The sequence below is a fragment of the Thamnophis sirtalis genome, unplaced genomic scaffold (assembly GCF_051295495.1).
Source record: "Thamnophis sirtalis isolate CommonGarterSnake01/CBP01778 unplaced genomic scaffold, rThaSir2_p1.2 scaffold_3, whole genome shotgun sequence".
In the NCBI taxonomy this organism is placed as follows: Eukaryota; Metazoa; Chordata; class Lepidosauria; order Squamata; family Natricidae; genus Thamnophis; species Thamnophis sirtalis.
The window spans coordinates 165,548,519-165,570,485 of record NW_028261383.1 but is presented as its reverse complement, the minus strand read 5'-3'; the positions used below and the strand labels follow the sequence as shown (position 1 = coordinate 165,570,485).

The 21,967-nt window shown below is 39.8% G+C and overlaps 3 protein-coding genes across 10 annotated transcripts in view; 1 reads left to right on the top strand and 2 right to left on the bottom strand.

Moving 5' to 3' along the window:
- Positions 1 to 21,967, bottom strand: part of LOC148048331 (uncharacterized) — a 433,893-nt gene that overhangs the window by 408,052 nt on the left and 3,874 nt on the right. The window lies entirely within an intron of this gene.
- On the bottom strand, positions 796 to 12,435 carry UXT (ubiquitously expressed prefoldin like chaperone). 7 transcript variants are annotated; one of them, XM_014069320.2, is made up of 8 exons: positions 12,302 to 12,356; positions 11,654 to 11,745; positions 11,321 to 11,439; positions 11,104 to 11,185; positions 10,875 to 10,942; positions 5,894 to 6,001; positions 4,476 to 4,539; positions 4,060 to 4,308 (listed from the first exon to the last, which is right to left on the bottom strand). In XM_014069320.2, exons 3-8 carry the CDS (start codon positions 11,404 to 11,406, stop codon positions 4,207 to 4,209), a joined length of 510 nt encoding a protein of 169 aa, XP_013924795.2. In that variant the 5' UTR covers positions 11,407 to 11,439; positions 11,654 to 11,745; positions 12,302 to 12,356; the 3' UTR covers positions 4,060 to 4,206. The 7 variants fall into 7 exon arrangements, with proteins under 7 accessions (XP_013924799.2, XP_087566884.1, XP_013924797.2 ...); XM_014069324.2 differs by lacking the exons at positions 4,060 to 4,308; positions 12,302 to 12,356 and adding an exon at positions 796 to 2,340 and having other exon boundaries at positions 11,654 to 12,288; XM_087710758.1 differs by lacking the exons at positions 4,060 to 4,308; positions 11,654 to 11,745 and adding an exon at positions 3,711 to 4,053 and having other exon boundaries at positions 12,302 to 12,435.
- Positions 12,487 to 21,808, top strand: LOC106551262 (ER membrane protein complex subunit 3). Of its 2 annotated transcripts, XM_014069318.2 has the most exons (8): positions 12,487 to 12,644; positions 14,749 to 14,806; positions 15,607 to 15,700; positions 17,814 to 17,918; positions 19,052 to 19,133; positions 19,260 to 19,339; positions 20,516 to 20,595; positions 21,334 to 21,808. In XM_014069318.2, the coding sequence occupies exons 1-8, from the start codon at positions 12,487 to 12,489 to the stop codon at positions 21,442 to 21,444; spliced, it is 768 nt and encodes a 255-aa protein (XP_013924793.2). In that variant the 3' UTR covers positions 21,445 to 21,808. The 2 variants fall into 2 exon arrangements, with proteins under 2 accessions (XP_013924793.2, XP_087566881.1); XM_087710755.1 differs by lacking the exon at positions 17,814 to 17,918.

Below are 21,967 nucleotides of genomic sequence, written 5' to 3'. Positions count from 1 at the left end.
CATTAATTGGTTTTTATATCCTGTTTCAGAAAAAGTCATGTTTTGAAAAGGTTTTGTAACAAGGATGTTACAAAATGATTAGAAGTGTTTTTCATTCGTCCAAGCCTTCCGCATAGCCTTGAAGAACTGGCTCGCCCGTCAGGCCTGGGGATAAGGACCGTTACCCCGCCCGAATGATGAATGAATGTTGTTCACTATTTTATTATATGTTGTCGTTTTAATGTTGTATTCTCCCCCTCCCTGGTTTTTCTGTGAGCCGCCCTGAGTCCCCTCAGGGAAAAGGGCGGCATACAAATGTTAATAAAACCAAAACCAAAAACCAAAATCATTCAAATATGTAGGTTGCACTGAAAAGGCATTTTGCATGCAAAATGGTTGAAATTGAGACATTTTGCAAAACCTAAAAACAAATTTATCACAAATTTCAGCATTCTTGACTCTGGATTGCCATTTAAAGAATCATCTTGGGGATTATCATTTTGTGTACTTATGTTTGCAAACTCTTCTCTGGACCCAGCCTTCTCTGGACTCAGCTATCCTTAAAAATTACCGTCCAGTCTGCAACCTCCCTTTTGTAGGGAAGGTTGTTGAGAAGGTGGTGGCCTTTCAACTCCGACAGACCTTGGATGAAGCAGATTATCTAGATCCCTTTCAGTCGGGTTTCAGGCCTGGTTACTCCACCGAAACTGCTTTGGTCACGCTGACCGATGATCTCTGGCGGGCCAGAGATAGAGGACATTCCTCTATCCTGGTGCTTCTTGACCTCTCAGCGGCCTTCAATACCATCGACCATGTTATCCTTCTGCGACGACTGGGGGAGGTGGGAGTGGGAGGCACCGTTCTACGGTGGTTCTCCTCTTACCTCTTGGATAGGTCGCAGTCGGTGTTGGTTGGAGGACAGAGGTCGACCCCTAGGCCCCTAAAGTATGGGGTGCCTCAGGGCTCGGTCCTGTCCCCTCTCCTATTTAACATCTACATGAAGCCACTGAGTGAGATCATTCGCCGGCACGGGATCAAATATCACCAATATGCGGACGATACCCAGTTGTATGTGTCTGCCCCGTGCCAACTCAGTGAAGCAGTAGAAGTGATGTGCCAGTGCCTGGAGGCTGTCAGGGAGCCTGGGAGTAAACAAGCTGGCACTCAATCCAGACAAGACTGAGTAGCTATTGATGTTGCCCCCCAAGGACGGTCCAGATATTCCATCTCTCAGCCTGGGGGGTGAAACTCTACACCCCTCAGAGAGGGTCCGCAACTTGGGTGTCCTCCTGGACTCGCAGCTGACATTAGAACACCACCTGTCGGCTGTGACCAGGGGGGCTTTTGCCCAGGTTCGCCTGGTGCATCAGTTGCGGCCCTATCTGGACCGGGAGGCACTTCAAATGGTCACTCATGCCCTCGTCACCTCTAGGCTTGATTACTGCAATGCGCTCTACATGGGGCTGTCCCTGAAGAGTGTTCGGAGACTACAGTTAGTCCAGAATGCGGCCGCGCGAGCAATATCGGGTGTACCTAGATACACCCATCTTACACCTATCCTCCGCGAGCTGCACTGGCTTCCCATCGGTCTCCGAACGCGCTTCAAGGTGCTGGTTATTATCTTTAAAGCCCTACATGGCTTGGGACCTGGATATCTGCGGAACCGCCTCCTGCCACATACCTCCCAACGACCTATAAGATCTCACAGGCTGGGCCTCCTCCGGGTGCCGTCGACTGGGCAATGCCGGTTGACAACCACTCGGGGGAGAGCTTTCCCTGTAGCTGCTCCGGCCCTGTGGAACGATCTGCCCGCAGAGATCCGGACCCTTCCCATTCTCTCGGTCTTCCGAAAAGCCACTAAAACCTGGCTGTTCCAGCAGGCCTGGGGCTGTTGACCCCAAAATGAGGTCCAGCCCCATCTAGAACTGAGTGTATGGTGTGTTGTTTTTAAATCTATCTTTTCTTTTCCCTATGTTTTAGTTTTTGACTTTATTTTTGTATTTGTAAGCCACCCGGAGTCCTACGGGATTGGGCGGCATATAAATTTTATTACATTCAAAATCTTTCATCTAATTAACTTTTACAAACTTGGGACTTTATTCTGATTCCAAAACCATTAGCATTATTACCCCCTGCCCAGGATTCCTAAGCACGGTAACTTCATCTCACAACTAAGCATAGAAGAACCAGAGGAATCTGCAGATGTCATGAAAAGAGATTTCTAGCTTGCTGGAAGGGGAAGACTAAAGCTAGCTTCAAATTTTAAGGGGGCTTTGAATAATGACATCCATCATGCAAATTGTATCTCAGTTCACAGAAGCAGAGAGGTGTGGAAAATGTTTCAGAAGATGCCATGGTTTTCTGGAGAGTAAAAACAAAGGAGAGAAATAGTTTCAGACTTGCAAGAGTCTGTTAATGTAACCTTAAAAACTAGTATTCATTGCTGTGCTTCACGGACTACTTCAAAGGGCTAACATCTAGCTTGTTGAGCAGCCCACATACAAATGGTCACAGTGCCTTCCTACTGCCTTTCTTGAATTTAAGTAATGCATACCTTGCAATCCACCTATCACTTTAGCCACCATATATCCACACAACTCTCCATTTTACTTAACTACCAGTAACAGCCATGCAAGCTACAGGTCTATGCATTGGTTCACTCCAAAATTGTAATACTTAGCAGAATTAGATCAATCTACTGGGTTTATTCAGAGACTACACTTAAGCCAGTCAGCTAAATGCTGAGCAGGTGCATTTGCACGTGTTAAGCTTGTATACAGTAGAATAATTTCTACTGTAATAATTTCTATTAGATTTTTTTTCCTGAGTGTGGCTTAACATATTAGGTAGCCTAGTCTATTTGAACGATGTTAATGTTGGTCAAATTGAGCTATGAAAATTGTGATAAAAAGAAAAGGAAGGTCCACCTAGAAAATGGGCTAACTCAATCAAGTGAAGAGCGTTATGTGAAAGGACACTGAGTCACTAAAGTAAGAAGCAGGTAAATCAGTCCCAACTCATCACTTCCTCCCATTTATCTGTTTCTGATTTATACATGGGAATCAGTATTTTATAATCAGGACAGGAAAAAATCCTATTAAAGTAACAGTTGCTCTGCTGGATATGGTCAAGGCCAATTTTGTCAGCTCCTTTGTTATTCTCAGTAGCCAGTCAAGATACCTTTAGATTGTTTGCAAGATGGAGATGGAGACATACCCCTCATTCACTTCTCCACTCTGTTCTTCTGCAAGAGGTATTTGGAGGCATTGTATTTCTAGCCTGGCCTTATCCTTTATCAAATGTGGTAAGCAGAAGTATTCACAATATTCCAGATGCTGTATGAGGGCATTGCACTGCAGGGTTTTTTCCCCAGGGTGTTAACGTGAAGAATACAACTGAAGTGTACAATTGATGGTAGTTACATTTTGAAAGGGAGGTCCTCTCTATGTTAAAATGTCATTATCAAAAAAGCAATAAATAATCGTAATACTAAAATTGTTCTATTGTATCAAAAAGTTCATGAAATCTTTCTATAAATCATACAAATATATCTTATTTTTACTTTTTATATTTTATTTATTTGGATAGGAATAAAAGGTTATAAATATAAAAAACAAGGAAAAAGTAAAGATGTCAACTTTGCACAAGTAAAAGCAGAGGCTATTCTTATAAATTGAAGCACAACTTAATGGAATAGATACTGAAAATGGAAGGAAGATAAGAGTCCAGAATCCAGTACAAATACATAATCTTTATTAATACAATTATTTTTAAAATGAAACACTAAAATTGGAACAGACATGGAGGAAGTTCAAAGAGCCTAACACCCTCACTAAAAGTGGAGCTGTTCTTCCTCACGTTACTGTGTCCCCGCATGTCACATCATGTCACTGTCTCTCATTCACCAGTTTCTCCCCATGCATGCAGCCCTTACTGTAGCAAAAAATCCAATCAAATTTTCTTCTAGAAAACCAAAATTACTCCCTGTGGATCATAGAAGATGGATACCTAGAGGAAAACATCATTTCTGTTCTCCTCAGGCAGATCTTTGAAACCTTGCAGTTCACGTAATCCCTTCGGAAAGAAAAGAAAGATGAGATTCAGGTTTCTCTACTGATTCCTTTTATTTTCTTTTATAGTATAATCACGATTCCAAACTATACAAGAAAAAAATATCCTCTTTGTTTCATAAAGGACCTTTCTTGATCTGATGTGGGACAAAAGCACCTAACCGCCTGTATGGTACAGGACCACACTAGTTATGGAAGATGGAAATAGCCATCCAACATATCTGCCAACACTGCGGCTTGGGGAAGTCAGAACAGTAGCCTAGGAAAGAGCAGGTCTTGCTAATTCTGCACAATTACTCTTTTCTTCAAGTCTAGTTCCAACCCACCATCATTTCTTTCTCTGCTTGCCAGAAGAATGAATGCCATCTGCCACATCCCCACATTTCTCCCCCAACAGTAAAAACTTTGCTGACCACATCCCATTACCTCTAAAACCATCCGGATATTGGCTTTTATTCTGGCGGAATCTTTAGTAAGAGTTTCACTGAGCCTGTCAAAAAACAGAAAAAATCCATAGGAGATAATGGAGAAGGAAAGGTTGGCCTGGTAAATCATAACAGCTCTTGATCGCCCATTGATGAAGACAATATGGCATACAGGGAGGACCTATTTTTATAGTGCATGCTGGGAAATTTATCTGAATATGAATAAGAATGCAGTCCTATATGAACCCATCAAAGTTCAAACTCCACTGAATGCAAACATGGATTAAGCTGCACAAAAGAAAAGGAGGACTTTTTTTTCCTGCATAAGACTTCATCTATGCTTGCTCGGCTCAATATTTTATAGTTTGCTGGAGCCTATAGAAGTAAAAAGAGGACATGTCCAGCTATGATGTAGAATTTAGCTGCACACAATTCAGGCTCACCCTCCACAGAATTTGGTCTCGCATTTTCAAAGTTATTGATGTCACTTCACTACCCATTTCCAATTCTACACTGCGGAGAAGTCATTTTAATTGTGGCTTAGTTTACATTTAGTTTGGTTACCATTACAATTCAGCTACCATTCCTATTTCACAAATGATCTATTCTCCATCATCTGTGGTTGGAAATTGCCTTTACACTTATAGAAAGGCACTTTTTAAATGCAGTGGATAATTGCATTATTATAAGTTATTTTGCCAGCCAGCTGACTAGAAGCATGGTCTGAACAGGAGGAAATAATTTACAAAAGGTATTCCCACTAATGGCTAGTATTTAAGGATATAATCCAATTAGCAAAATTATACTCCATAAATTCAAAATTCAGAAACTACACTGAAAACCACTTTAGGAGCCAATCTTGCTTCTAATCATACACTTGCAGCCTCCTTGTCCTTTCAATCTCCTCACTTTATAAATACAGTACCATTTCATGAAGTTGTAGCCATGACTAATGATATATAGCTGCATGAAATTTATACCAATACCATAAAGATGCACTGAGTTTACATTAATTTACATGCGATGACATTCTTTCCAAACCCTGTGAATGTTATTTCTGTGATGGCCGATGATGTCAGATTCCTTAACCTCATGCACAGCAATACAAACTGCAGATTTTTCTATGCCAGAGTGACTATTAACCATGTTAAGTCAGTAATGTGTACATGCGCTAAAAGAATACATGGATCTACTGAATCAAATGTTTATTTTAAAAAATGGCTATACTATAATATCGTCTCATCTTGTACATACATTCAAGAAGCGTGTTCTGCTTATAGCAGCCAGAAAATATGCTACTAAAGAACAGCTAGAGAAGCATACTAACCCTAGGTTTATCACATAGGACATAACAGAGCAAATCATCTTTCAGTAATGAGGTGAGAATAGAAAATATAAAGACTAAATTCTTCTACTCACTCATTAAGCAACTTTGTCTTCTTCTCAATGAAGGTTAGCGCCTCTGGTAGAGTCAGCTCCACAAAGAACCCATAACCCAGAGCTATAAACATGGTGGATGTATCAGGCCTATAGGCAGGAAAAGGAAACTGAATACAATTGGCATTTAATGCAGCCACAGAGATAACCAAAATAGCAACTGGGATTCTGTCTGCTGAGTATAAAAGATCAAATCACATGTTCTGCTAAATTACATGAGTTTGTTTCATTTTGAATTGTACAGATCTAACCATTTATGATTTCTTTAATAAAGGCTAAGCAAATCGTGGTTGCATATTATGTAAATCCAATCACAGTTTATATTATTTTAAAAAATTGCAAATGTATCTCAGAGAAAATGAGTCATCTCTTCCTATTTTCTTCATGAAAGGTAAACTGGCAGACATTAGGAAGATTTGAAATGTAAAATATACCATGTTAAGGTAGAATATATGGAAATTAGTTAATGAACCAAGAAAAAAATGGAGTATAGTAAACAAAGCATACAATGTAGTACAGTAAAGATTTCCTTCAGTTGAGATCAACTTCTTGGTAATTTCATGAATATTAGCTCTGTTGGAAGCAAAATGGAAATTGTTTGCCACTGTCTTTATCTGGGAATTTTTTCAAGCTTCACTATCTAGCTTCCAGATCCAGGATTTCCTGGTTTTTTCCTATCCAAATACTATCCAGATCTGTTCCTATATAGCATTTTTTGGATTAGTCAAAGCCAGCTAAATACTGCTGTGCATCCAGTGTTTCTTTTTCCAGTTTTGAAATATTTGGGTGATAGTAGTATAACCGAAAGTAACAAAATAGATGGGATGGGTTAATTTTTTCCTACAAGAGGAAAAAAGATCTAAGAGCAGGAAAGTAAAGTGAAAGAGGGTTGACCTTGTACATTGTTTTCTATAAACTGTTGTACTTCTCTACCCTCATACATATATACCGGTACATGTAAAGTTAACTTTCTAATATATTACACTTGTTCTACTGTATGATGACATAGAAAGCAAGCACCAGGCTGTTCATTAAACCACCAATACCTTTTAAGGGTGCCTCAACATTCAGGGATGATAAAAGAAGAAACAGTTGAAAAGAATAGGCAAGACGTGCAATAGAGTGCAATAAAAATCTGCCTGGTAAATTTAACCCTTTTCGTAATCCCAAAGGTGCTTTTTCAAGAGGCAACTGCACTTTCTTGTTTTTCTTTGAAGACGTATCAATTCTCATTCAAGAAGTTTCTTCAATTCTGACTGGATGGTAGGAAATGGAAGGATTTTTGTAATATTTCAACAGGGTTTATTTCTCTTCTGTTCTTCCCAGCTATTTCTTCCCCTTGTCGTATCTCCATCCAGTTTTCATCTTCCTTCTTTCCTCTCCCCTTCTCAGGGCAGCTCCACATCCCCACATCATGTGGAAGGAGAGAAACATGCTCATGTGTATGGGTTGTATTTGAAGATAGCAAGGTAATCTTTGGCTTACAATCATTTAATGATGGTTCAAAGTTACGATAGCCTTGGAAAAAATGTTTTACAATTTGTCCTCACACGTGACTGTCACAGCATCCTCCAGTCACATGATCACAATTTATGATCTTCCCAGCTGGTTTCTGACAAAAAAAAGTCAATTGGGGAAGCTGGATTTGCTTAACTAAAATGGTGGTTTATTTTTAGATAAAAATGGGTAAACATAAATGTAAACCCAGGTCTGGTGACATGATGACTCACTTTAACATCTGCTCTGATAGAAATTCATGTCCCGATTGTTGTTAAGTCAACAACAAATAGAGTTAACTTATTTTAAAGACAATGTATGCTAATTAATCAATTTATAAGACCTGAGAGATTATTATTATTATTAATAATAATAATAATCAACAATTACCTATCTTTGTTAAATATTTTTCATTCTTATACAGGATGCCAGATTTTCATCATTGTGTTTTTGTTTGACAAACACAATCTCTTTCTGCTTACAGTTAGTGTGTGTTCACACTATCCTTGGCCCTCTGCTATTAGGAAGAGGAAAGAAAGAAGCGTTACTTCACACTCAGCCACCTGTCTTTATACTGGGCAATGCTAGTGGGAAAGCAGCCTAAATTTGGCTCTCTTTCTGCACATTATCTTTCAATGCACAACCTTTTGTTCTTAACCAAGAATGAGTTCATCTGGGGACAAAATATCCACAAATCATCATCATCCATTTGTAATGAAGTTGTAGATTTCATAACACTAATATTTAGGGAAAAGCAGAGAACATGTTTATATCATATGTTCCCAGGCTGAAAAATGAAATGTTAATATTTTTTATTTATAGGGAAATTTGGTTAAGAGAGTTAACTCCGTTCAGATGCATATTCTGACAGATGGGGTGGGGGGAGTCAAGAGAAAAGACAAGACTTTCACTGCTTGTCTCTCTTCTGACTTTGCCTTTTTTCAGTGTTCCATCTTCTTTTCATTTCTAACACCATTTGTTAAAAACAATGCTTCCTAAACTAGCACAGTCGCCTTAGACAGCAAGATGGGCTGCATATATATTTAATAAATAAATGTATATGTACAGTATGTATTTTTTTAAAATCCTGAACCTAAAAACATTTTATTGTGCAGCCCAAAGTGTTTTCTCCAGAATGTTTTACCACTAAGAATAGCCTGAGTGCATGACTCATCATTCTGAGCATGTTTCTTGATTGAGGGGACGGAGAACTAAAAGTCCAAATCATACAGAGAAATTGCAGGCAATCTCCTCAGCAGATTTACCCATTAGTCCAACAAAAATCTTTTGATTAAATCATTTTTCACACTTCACTTAGAGCTTTCTCATGCAATACAACATGAAAATTAAGGTTTTAGAAAAGATCTGGATGTTTTGTTTGGGGATTAGGCTGCAAATTACAGCATACAGTATATAAATGGTGCCCTGTAAATAAATTTCAGCCTTTACAGGTGTCCTATGACAGCCTAACCAAAAAGGAAACCGTTTACAAGAACTTAGCACAAATTACTTTAAAAAGTTTAACTTAGGAACCCTATTGTGCTATTCTTTCCTTACATTTAAAGAAGATAATTTTAATTTTCTGGATTTTTTTCTAATGAAATGTATTTCAACCTTTTGACAAGTGTTTCAGGTTAAGAAAAAAAAAAGATTGGACCATGAGAAGATGTATAGATTCCTTGTTATATTATAAATCAGGTTATATAATATTAAAATATAGGGCCATGATGGCGAACCTGTGGCACAGAGCCCTCTCTGTGGGCACGCACGCAGTCATCAGCTGCTCTTCTGGTTTCCGACATACACATCCATTTTCCAGGGCATTTTTAGGCCATTTTCCGGCACAGTTTCAGGCCATTTTTGACTCCAAATATGCCCCCAAAACGGCCTGAAAACAGTGCAAAAAATGGCCCCCAAATGGCCCAAAACAGGCCGTTTTTCAGGCCATTTTTCAGCTATTTGGGGGCTAAAAACAGTCAGAAAAACGACCTAAAAATGGCCGGAAAACAGGCATGCACACTGGCCAGCTGGTTTTCAGGTTTCTGGCGCTCCGGCCTCACACGCATGCACACATTCCAGTTTGGGCACTTGGTGCCCAAAAGATTTGCCATCACTGATATAGGGGCATTCAAAGGTGGGAGAGTCAAGGCAGAAAAATAGTTTTCAATAATAGATAAATCTGTGAAGACTGAAACTATCAGTGGTTATTAATTATGACAGTTATAAAAATATGATATAGTGTGAAGATTTTAAAAATATTTTTAAGAATGGCAGGAAGTTACCTGGCCTATTTTAAAATCCAAACCAAGACAAGATATTTTGAGTACAGATAGTCCTTGATTTACAACCACAACTGAGCTCAAAATTTGTGTTGAGACATTTGATAAACGAGTTTTGCCCCATTTTATGACCTTCTTTGCCACAGTTGTTAAATGAATCACTGCAGTTGATAAGTTAGCACGGTTGTTAAGTAAATCTGGCTTCCCCATTGATTTTGCTTGTCAAAATGTTGGGAAATGTAGGTGGTCACATGACCTTAGGACACAGCAATGGTCATAAGTATGAACCAGTTGCCAAGCATCTGAAGTTTGATCACATGACCATGGACAAAGGTTGTAAATGTGAAAAATGGTCCTAAGTCATTTTTTTCAGTGCCTTGTAACTTTTAGCAGTCCTTAAATGAACAATGAGTTAGAGTTTAAGTGTATTATGTAATCATAATATTTTATTTGTTAAATTGTTTTATCTAATTCCAAATTAATTATATTTATAATTTGCTTTTGGGACTTTTGGTCATAAATAAAATCATATCAGCCAAAGAATAATAATACAAGAAGCTATAGTGTTTTTGTTCTTTTCACTGACTTCACAGTCAATCACTGTGAAAAACAGGATGCCAGTTCAGATTAATCCAGCATGCAATTTGTTTATCCTCCACCAGATACTCTTTAATAGCCGAAATCCTTCAAACCTATCACTCACACGCAGGTAGATCATATTAGTGTTATGAAGAATAATAATCACCAATATTAATCACTTATAAATTTCAACGTGTATTTGTATATCTAATCTCACTACAAAAATATTATCATTTCTATTTATCTTCATTAAATCCTTTAGACTTTAGCATTTGTATGATTGACAACCATTGAAGAAGTGCAGCCTTCTTCTCAATCATGAAGAAAATTAAATAATTGATGAATAAACTGTCACAATTGATTTGACTGCTACTACAACAAACTTAACTGCTAGTAGATACACAAAGATCACTTCTCTTGCAAGAGAATTGGACTAATAGCCCTTTGTCTCATTTCAACTATTGCGATTTTACCAGTTGGTTCTTATGAAAGGCATAAAAATAGTATTTTAAACTGAATTTCTCAAAAGTTGCAGAACATATAAAAAAGCATAAAAGACTAGAATGTTGTATGATATTGAATACATGAAAGATCAGTGAGCTACTCACACTTCTGCATTGACATAGAAATGGCAGCCTAGATCCACTTGAGTTTTCAGCTCCTGGCTTCCTGTTTCCTAAAAGAAAACAACAAATTTACCTGGGGCACATCAGCTCTTAATTCTTATTTCCTAGTGTCTATTACAACAGGGTACTACTACATCACATGGTTGAAAAGTAGTATAAAAAGTATATTTCATAAATCTTTCCAAAGTAGTTAAAAAGAGTTTTTAATTACCTGTAAACGTTCAATAATGTTCTTGAGTTGCAAATACTGAGCAATCTTTTCATAAATCTCATCTCGCTGCTCCAACACTTTCCTGTAGGGAAATATCAATGTCTGAAATATCTATATCAATGACTAAGAGATCTAGAAAGCATGACACATGATGGGTTAACTGCAGTGAGGTAGTTAAAAGGAGGACTAGGAAAGTGTTTTTTTAAAAATCACTCACTTAAGGTCTCTCTGCAAAACATCACTGATAAATGCTTCATACTGAAGCACCTTCTCTTGTAGTTGCTGTTCACTAAGCATCACCATGAGACTTCCACCAAAAATATTAGTAAATAGATCCTGGAGTGGAAAATAATAAAGTTAATTGGAAAAAAGAATATGTACAACTAGGAAAGAAAGGAAAAAAACAGATTTTGAAAAGTTAGCCCATTTGCTTTTGCAAATGATATTTTGTATTGTCTACAAAAACCCTGTAGGCAAATACACCCCATTTTTCTCCCCATCATTTCCCTTTTTTCGGCAATTTTTATAATTATCTAATTGGAATATTTACCCCAGGTCAGCCCATGAAACCCAGAAATGCACATTCAGGTACAATAAGGACGGCAGAATTCCTATCCTTTCTCGAAAACGCAAGCATGCAATCTACAAAAGATAGAAAAGCAGCTCCGACGCGTCGCCCTACAAGCAGCAAGCACCAAGGAGCCCCGTCCCTTCACTACATCCAGGGTCCTACGACTTTAAAAACGAGGTTAAGTCTCTCCTCGGACTCAGGCTCGCTTCCAAGCACGTCAGAAAAGAAGGGAGCTAGGAGGGAGAAACCTTTGCCCTCCTCCACCCGACCCATAACAGCTTTATGTATCCAGTGAAAGCCGTCAAATTAAAGGGGGGGGGGGAGTTGCCCGAGGCACAAAAATTAAAGCAACGCTCTTCTTTTCCCGCTCTAAGACAGGAGGCGGTTCCTGTCGGCTCGGCGTCTGAGAAATCAAGTAGTTTTATTTTCCCCATTTAATTATGGGGCAGCCTCGCCCGACCTGGTGAACTTCCAGATGTGAGGGCGTTTTAAGTTTCCAATAGTGGCCGGGAATAGGGAGAGGGGCACCAATTGAGGGCAACTACGCTGCTGCCATGTTTTAAGGGGGGGAGGGAATAATCGCTATCGCTTCTGATAGCAATGTGAGGGCGGCCATTCCTCCTTTACCCGAGTCTCCCTCCAGTTTTCATTCGGGTTCTCGAGACGGTAAGGTACATAAACATGACATCGGAAGTGAACGGTACTTCCGGTTGACAGGCGCTCCCGCCGCCTTCGTCTCGTTGCAGCCCGGCTCGCCTCAATGATTAAGGAGGCTCTCTCTTTGATTCCGCGGTCTCTCTCGCGCGCGCGCGATGACGGTGCCGGATCTGCGGCTGGACCCTTCCATTCGCTTCTGGATTCTGCTGCCCGTGGCCTGGATCGCGGCGGCTGTGGGGATTCTGCGCCTGCGCGTGGCGAAGTTGCTGCGCGGCGAGCGCGAGCCGGCCTGGCCTGAGCAACGGCAAGACACGTGAGTCGCGGGGGGGGGCGGGGGGGGGGTGCTGCGAAGGACGCGCCGACGTTCCAAAGGACCGGGAGGGGGGGAGGTGAGATGCACGACCTCGCTGGAACGGTTGAAAGTCCGGGGATTCTGTGGCACTTTTGGCATTCTGGCGGGGGAATTCTGGGACTTGAAGTCCACAACGTCTCAAGGTTGCCCAGTTTGAAAACAACCGAGCAAGAAATAAGTAGCAACCCCATCAAGAATTCTCGGTCAATTCTTGGCGGGGTTGCTACTTCTCTCTTGCCTGGTTTTGTTTCAAACTAGGCCAGTGTTTCTCAACCTTGGCCACTTGAAGATGTCTGGACTTCAACTCCCAGAATTCCCCAGCCAGCGAATGCTGGCTGGGGAATTCTGGGAGTTGAAGTCCAGACATCTTCAAGTGGCCAAGGTTGAGAAACACTGAACTAGGCAACTTTCAGACTTGTGGACTTCCAAGTCCCAGAATTCCCCAGCCAATATGCCAAAGCTAGAAAGCCAAACTGGTTCCTGTGATCAAAATCCAGAGGCTTGGCACTGGGTTCATACTTAGGACCATTGCTGTGCCCCAAAGTTATGTGGTTGCCTTTTGCAACCTTTTCACTAGCCAACTCAATGGGAAAACCAGATTTACATAACAATTGGGTAACGAACTCATCGACAGCAGGGATTGACTTAACAACTATGGCAAGAAAGGTTGTAAATGGGACAAAACTCAATGTCTCACTTAACAACATAAATATTGGGCTCAATTGTGGCCGTAAGTCGAGGACTTGCCTGTACTCAACACCTAACTCAGTTTAATATAAATCTAGTGATCATATAAAATCAAAATGCTCACCAGCAGCAATAAATACAACATTAAACAGACTCACAGCCTGCCCCGTCTTTTAGTCAGTCTGAAACAAGCATATTTTTCATCTTTCCTGAAAAAGGGGGTGAAAAGTTGAAGAGAGACCTTACATAAAAAGAATTCCATAATGTTTACATTAGGGAGCAACAGTCTTTTTTCTTTTTGATGGTTCTCAGCTAAGAATAAGCAAATATTAAACTTCAAGATATCACCATAAACTTGTATTTCTTAAACTGTCTTCCACAAACTTCCTCAAAAACACTAAAGAACATTCTACCTTTTTCTTCATGGCGTCTTTGTGAAAAGTGGATTTTCAGCAGGCTACAATCAAGCTCAAACATCAGGAAAATTATGCTCATTCTTTTTTAAAAACCAGTTCTTATTCCGAATGTGGAAAAAATACAAGCTTGCACATCCTAGTAATGATTTATATAATTGGTGCATTAAATGTAAGAGAAAATGAAGAATATGAACATATTTTTATTTCAATATTCTTTGCATTTCCCTTCCCCCTTTTTAAAGAAACGCAAGCGTTGTACTCCCTATTGGGGATATTTCTTTTGAAACATTCATGGAAACGTAGATATTTTCAGCTATGTATCATATACTTTTTGTGAAGATCCAAGGCAATCCCATTGTGTTTTTAAATCACTTACAATACCATGTCTCCATAATGCAACTCTGCAGTTCCACAAGTGGCTTCCAATGATATCCCATGTAAAGGATGCTGACTTCATGACACCTATATGAAGCTGTTGTAAAATATACTTTTTGAGTAGAGTTATTTTGCTGATCATGAGGAACACTGGAGGCAAAGAAGCCTTGCATGTTTTTTAATTGCCTATTTCCAGTGTCATGTTGACGACATTTGAACCATGTCAACTAACAACTGCAAAAACATACAAGGGAAGTCACAGTAGGAATCATGCAACAGTTCTCATAATGCTGCAAAAATCAGGAGTTTGGTAGCACCTTTTTAAACTATCACATTTTTGAAACCAACAAAGCTTTTCTCCTACAATGTCTATAATATTGTATGGGATTCTAAGGGACCAATTAAATTTCATAGACTACTTCATCAGTGCCTTTAAAATGCTGCCTTAAGCAACAGTATACCGGTAGATTGTTTGTGGAGGAACAAAGTGTGGTTTGATGTAATATCCAGATTTGCACATGAGATAATCTCTTGGGCTAACAAACTTTATTAGTACTACAACTGAACTTGAGTGCTCTATCTGTCAGGCAAATTCTGACTCGCAGCCGCCTCTTGAGAGAAAATGGACGGTTCCTAACTCACCAGGTGAGAGAATGAAGTCAGCCCCTTCTTGAACACCCCTATTCCTTAGACAGATTTTGGCAGATGCCCATCAGAAGCTTCTTGGCATGAAGATATCTCCCAGCATTTCAAGCTGCATGTGCTTGTCCCTATCAAAACCAAAACTTTGCTAAGGATGCAGAATGAACTAACAAACATAACCAAAGTGGATTTTGCTGCTCCTGCTGTTGTTTTGTGATACTTATCTCAGGTTCTCTTGGATAACAGCTGTTCCTGGACCAAGACTGTTTTTGGATGACTTTTTCAATGAACTTTATTTTAACTTCTATATTGTCACTGTCTTCCAAGATTCTAGAATTGTTAGACTTATTGGTGGTATTATTTAAGGTTGTTCTTGTTTTGTAGGTTGCTCTGATAATATTATTTTAATCAGCATACTTATATTAGTATTTGACCTTTGCCTATGCATCTCCCTATCCACCTGACCCAAATCAAAATGACATTCATCATAATATGGCACTACAAACTATATGAACTTATGTGCTTATCTGGAATTAAAACTGGCTGGTCAGTGTGCTTGCTTTCTACATCTAGATGGATAGGATTGAACTTTAAGAGACTAGCTGAAGGCAAACCTACAACAGTGCTCTACCTATAAGTAAGGTATGCTAAAGATTTCAAATATAATGCAAGTGAGGTACTGTAAGCAACTCTAAATAAAGGTAAATTTATAAATGAGATTGTCAACATGAACTATGTGTATTTTTCTTTTCTGAACAGCCCAAATTTCATCTCGAGTTTTGTCACCTTTTTATTTTTTCCAGGGATTTCTTATGCGCAAGCATTACTTCAATAATTCTGAGAATGGCTTCTTTCGCAAAACTAAACGCAAACTGCAGTCCCGAAATCCGCTGACAGGTGACAAGTATGACTGGTTTGTACTCAGAGGGGGTAGCAGAAGCACCTTAAGTGGACTCGGGCCAGTTTTTGCCATGTCCTGCCCTAGTTGAAAAGATTGCTATCTGTAGAGTCTCAGTTTTGGGTATCAATATTGACTGTAAAAATTTTGACGTATATCAGTCTTTTTCAAAATTGCCAATTTTAAGATATGTGGATTTCCCAGAATTCCCCAGCCAGCTGATGTATACGTCTATTGTTGAAGCTTTCTCAAAATAGTTTACCCTTCTTGCTGTTGTCACTGTTACATAAACCAGCCAAGGCTCCCCCATAAGAGGGATGGGGGGCATTAAACAATGTTGTCTAAAAGATCTCTTGTCGATTCTGTTATGAAAAATATTTCTGTGTTGCTTCTGTGTGTGGCAGAAGGCTGTCAAGAAAGTTCACAAGTATTACACTCCATGTTTTGTAGGGGCATCCATTTGAATGTGTATTCTCTATTAGACTTTCATCCTTCCAAACACTAATTTTGCCATGACTTAGAGAATGAGAAATCTAGTGAATGGCTGGTTGAGATTTCCCTTTGCTTTTAATTCAGTAGGTAAATAGGAAGATTGCTCTGCTTCCAGTTTGCTCACTGCACCCATTCCTAATGCAGAAATCATACTGCAGTTTTCCTTATCATACTGATGGGATTATATATTTGAGGTCCTATTGGATAGTCACACCCATCACCTTTTCTCTTTTGAGGGAAGCACAGCAATAGATAACATAGAAAAATAATACAAAATAGTATGCTAAAGGACTAAGACATAAGAGAAAATAAATCTAGCTGATGTATCCTTGCCTCCACCATAACCGCACTGCTTTATAATTGTCTTTTTAAAAATTTCACTCTTTTTCCATCTAATTGAGGATCCTCCAGCCATATAGACATGCTTCCTCTTCTCAAGCCATTTGCTCTTATCTTATATTGTCATACACATTCTTTGGAATATAAACATTACATTATATATTACTAAATTAGGCTAAGGTACATTATTATCCCTGTAAAAGGAAATGAGGTTTTGGTAAAAGACAAGATTGAGCAGGGAGCAATTCCATTCCATCTTTTGACTTGTCATCTTGACTGACAGCAGGTTTCAAGGGCTGCTCTAGCAGATGGCTTTCTTAGCCTTATTGGGATGCAAAGTTTCAAACCTGCTTTCCCCTATGTAGTACATACAAAAATCATGCCCAATTGATGCTGCCTCCTGCGCGTGTCCTCCATTGTTCTGCCACCGAGTCTGGTTTCCTTACCCTTCATCTAATCTTTCTCGTCTTTCCTCAGTCTTCTTATCGATCTTATTGGAGGGGAACCGTCTGAAATGCCTGGGAATGTAAGCAGATTGCTGCTTCTTTGGATCATTTTTGTCAAGATGTCTTCTTACATTAGCACCAACTGGAAAAGGAGGAAGGGCATTGCCAAACTTCATAATAGGCCTGGAGGCTCCAGGCAGTTTATTTCTCCTAAGGCAGAGACACATAGCTTTTAGAAATTTTCAGTGTAGACTCAGTTACCTCTCCAAAGCCTCTATCATAGGTTGTTAAGTACACGACAGTAATCATATTAACTACATTATTCAATTTTAAGTACACAACACTAACTTTAATTTTTGCCATTGGTCTGGCCATTAAATGTCAACCTCCAAAGTTTCATATCCGGGCCCTAAAGAATTCATAATCTGTCAACTAAAATAAGTGCTTTAGTGTAGGACTTACGCTTAACTGCTTGCAAACATAGCCCATACTCTGCAACTAGCAGGCTTTGGTGGTCTGTGTATTAGGCTAATTAAATTTGTGTTTGACCAGATTCTTCCAGGCAGAAGAGAGCTCTTTGGGGCACCAAAACACTTTCCTTGGTTACCATGGTTCAAAATTGCCACCCCCATCCCTGTATTGTAATATTTAAGTACAGTAGGGATTACCCAAACACAAACCACCGCAGATCAAAACTTTAAAAATAGGCCTGAGTGAAAGTTGACTTGGAGGCCCACTTTAATATGCTTTAAATATTCTGCAGTTTTTCTCTATTGTTAAACATGGTGAGCATGGTGAGGGCTCTAATTCAACACTTCCTTTCCCTTTCCTTTAGACCCCACAATGGTTACAGAGATGATGAAGGGCAACCTTATCGATGTTCTGCCCATGATTCTCATTGGAGGCTGGATCAACTGGGCCTTCTCTGGCTTTGTGGCTAGTGAGTGGAGGGGGAAACAGTGAGGGGAGGTGACAAAGCATTTTGTGTTTAGTTTCCTATTTGTTTGATATTCTCTATTATTCAATGACTCCAATGACCTTCAGGCTTGTGAATATTGAGTTAAAATTATTACAGCCTGCAGCACTATTGAAATAGAACCATTTTAATTAAAATAGTGAAATGATGAGGGGAGCAAGATGACTGCGCCAATAACTTTGCTAATGTACAATGTGGTTTACAGTTCTTAGTTTAGCTGGTCTGTGAGGTACACCTAGTTTTATACTTTTACAAATGTAGAAATGCAGGTGATTGGTTGCTTGCTGCCGTCCAGATATGCTGAGAGTTCATTTCCCAGGACTATTCAGCCAGCAAGCTCGCTCAGTACATCTGAAAGGCACAGCCTGGGAATGGCTATCTGAACCATAAATCAGGAGGTTCACTTTGTTTACTTCTACCTTGAATTTTAGGTTAGCTGTACACCGCCCCGTGTTAATTTATAATACAGGAAAAAGAATGTAGAATTACCATTGTAGCAACATAATGGTCAGGTTTGGAATGCCTTGGGAAACAAAGCAATAAGGGTTACATGGTCCAGGAGTTTTAGTAGAAATTTTCATCTGATCTGGAGATGGGTGTCATATCTACGTGACCCGTCAAAACCGCGGTCAACGAAAGCGCGTACCTGACGTCATCAGCAGCGCGATGAAAAAAATTAATAAATAAATAAAATTAAAATTAAAATAAAATTAAAGCAAGCCGATTCACATAAAGGTAAGGGTTAGGGTTAGGGTTACGTTAAGCGTTAGGGTTAGGTTTAGCGTTAGGTTAAGGGTTACCGTTAGGTTTAGCGTTAGGTTAAGGGTTAGGTTTAGGGTTAGGTTTGGGGGGGTTAGGGTAAGGTTTTTGCTTTAATTTTAAATTTACCGCTCACAGCGCGATGTTTTCGTCGCGCTGTGATGACATCACGTACGCACTTTTGTCGAGCGCGCAATTGTCTACCGCGGTTTTGTGGTGGAACCCATATCTAAAGCAAGGAACAGCACTTTGGAAAGGTTGGGGAGCTGGGGATTGAGTGGTGAGAGTAGAATTTGGAGGGAGAGGCAACTCTAATCCCTCTCCCTCCAACCTTCTAGCTAAGGTTCCCTTCCCCTTGACCCTGCGATTCAAGCCCATGTTGCAGCGTGGAATTAACCTGCCTTCCATGGATCCCTCATGGTAAGCCGCCATCTGGCCCAGGCCTAGCCAGTCCTTTGGGTGGCAGGATGGGAAGAAGACATTGGTTGTGGATTGGTGAGCACGAAGGCTGTTCAGGATAGTTACTGAAAACTCTTATTTTCCCAGGGTGAGTTCGGCATCCTGGTATTTCCTCAATGTCTTTGGACTCCGCAAAATATACAAGCACGTTCTGAGAGAGGATCCTGGTGAGAAATTGTTCAAAGGGAGGGAACCACGTGTGGGCTTAGTAGTCTTTCAAGTGAGCAAGCTAACCTTAAGAGACCCCGGATACAACGCTTTGCAACTCCCAACTTCATGATTGCGTTGAAAACAGGAAGAAAACATTCCGTAAACAGTAGAGTTGAGCGATGAGAATGCTAGAGGGGACAATGTAGCCTTAAATGGAGTTTGAATTGTTCCCAACTTACTGCATTGTCAGGTCTGGCTTTCAGATCTAGCTTTGTAAATGGTTACAGAAATAGGATGCTGTGCCTCCTACAAGTCCTATTTGCAGAACAGCATCTGCCACTTTCCTTTGTGTTATAATAAAAGCTCACTTGATGCATTGAATCACAAAGTAAGCCAATCACATTTTAGCTTAGCCTGCGGTATGAATTTAGTCTGCATGATTACTTATGGTTCAGTGTGTCGTGAGAATCTAGCAATTGGGTTAAGTAAACCATCTTATGAGTGCAGCATAAGAACTAAGTTTTATTTATTTCAACTTTCAGTCTAGTCTCTACTACTTTTTCAAGCAAGATTCAATATTTCAAGATTGTTTTGACTTATTCTTTTCCCAAAAGAAAATATCCAGCCAGCATTCGGTAATATCTTCATTCTAATTTTCTTAAAGAGTACATCCAGTTATGAATGTACACTTTATAATTGTTTTGTCCTTATAATTACAGAGAAATAATTTCTAGGATAGCTATATCAGTCTGTTATAATGGGGGAAACCTTTCTAGTGTTCTGTAGTCTCAGATTCAAGATACACACATCTTCATAAGAGTAAATCTCACTAGGCAATTATAGTTTCCATACGTTCCCCTGGCTTCTTATGCTCTCCTAATAAACTTAATTCTTCTATAATGTAGAGCAGTGTTTCTCAACCTTGGCGACTTTAAGTCCTGTGGACTTCAACTCCCAGAATCCCCCAGCCAGCATAGCTGGCTGGGGAATTCTGGGAGTTGAAGTCCACAGGACTTAAAGTCGCCAAAGTTGAGAAACACTGATGTAAAGACTTTATACTTAATAAAATGTGGTCTGCTGAGTGTCTTGATGTTAGTTTCCATTCTGCCTCTGGCAGAATATTTGCTTACCAGTAGCCTAAGTAGGCTTCCATTCTCACAGATTTGCACTTACCTTTCTTTCCTTCACTGCAGAGCCAAGTCAGCTATTGCTCGAAGTTCAGTTCATGGGCCCAGTTATTCCTGCTCCACCAGATCCCAACAAGGCCTTCAAAGTAAGGTTCTTTATTCTACTGAACAATTCTACTGAAAAACATTAAGACAGGTGCAGGGAACCAGCTATTACCAAACTACAACTCCCAAGATCCCTCACCATTATCTACATTGACCGGGCTTCTATAAAAGTCGTAGAGGATCATAGGTTTTCAATTCATTGTGTGAACTTCTGTTTAATTATGATGGTCAAAATTTCCTTTAGATCGGAATATGCTCTGTCAGGAACATATTCCAACAATGGATGAGAAAACAAACTTATTTCATATAAAACAAAATTATAGTAAAAAAAAACCCCACAAATTATTGGCTTAATATAGAACAGGAACAGGTAATCTTTTCCAGGAAATGGGCAGATGGGATTTTGAAAGCAAATGTCTTCATAAAATGCCTTCCAAGGCAGGCATGGCTATCACAAAACACCCTGTCAGTAAGTGGCAAATGGGTGGTATTGCCCGCACTACAGACACAGATACTTCCAAATACTTTAAATACTTAAAACCTTTCCCCTTTTTTCTGAATAATTGGGCATTCTTCCCACTCACCAATTTAAAAAAAACTCTTCCAAGACGTGCAATTTTTCTTAATATGAAAACTAAATCTAGTGAAAGTCATTTAATTTGAAGCCTGGGCTTCGATTCTGCCACCCTCGTAGATGGTAGTGCATTTGGTGGATATAATACTTGAGAGTTACAGCATGGATTCGCAAATTACCAACAAACCCTTTTCTTTTCTTTCAGGCTGAGTGGGAAGCCTTGGAATTGGTCTCTCACCACTGGGCACTTCAGGATGTTGAGGAACAGCTGATATCACAGGACCTCAAGTTGACCGGGATGTCCAGGCCAGATTGAGCTCTTATCAGTCCACTCTGGAGTACAGTCCTACGGAATGGCAGTGCCCAGAGACGCTCTGCTCCTCACTACGAATTGGTGGCCAAGGACCACCTATTGTGCATGGTGTGCTAAAGTTGTGAAGTTGTGCTTGATTTAAATGGCAAAAGGCACTGACAGCGCTGAAAATCAATGATCATCGGTCTGATCAGGAAACGGTTTTAGAAACCTTGTGAAGAGCTGAAGCCTGGAATAGTGTCTGCTGCCATTTCCTGGTGTGCAGAGGAAGAGGAAAACATGTGATAAATGTACCTGGAGGCTTCAGGTAGAGATTTAATGTATATGGTATTGCAGAATACTGAGTAATAAACCAAGGTAGCTGCAACTCTTCCTGCCCGATTGTTATTTGTTCAGGGACAGATTCTAAGAGGTGCTAACTAGACACCGAGTTTAAATACTTTTAACATAGCACTGAAATAACTCTTTGTGGGCACAACAGAGTAATCTCTAGCACAGTGTTTCTCAACCTTGGCCACTTGAAGAT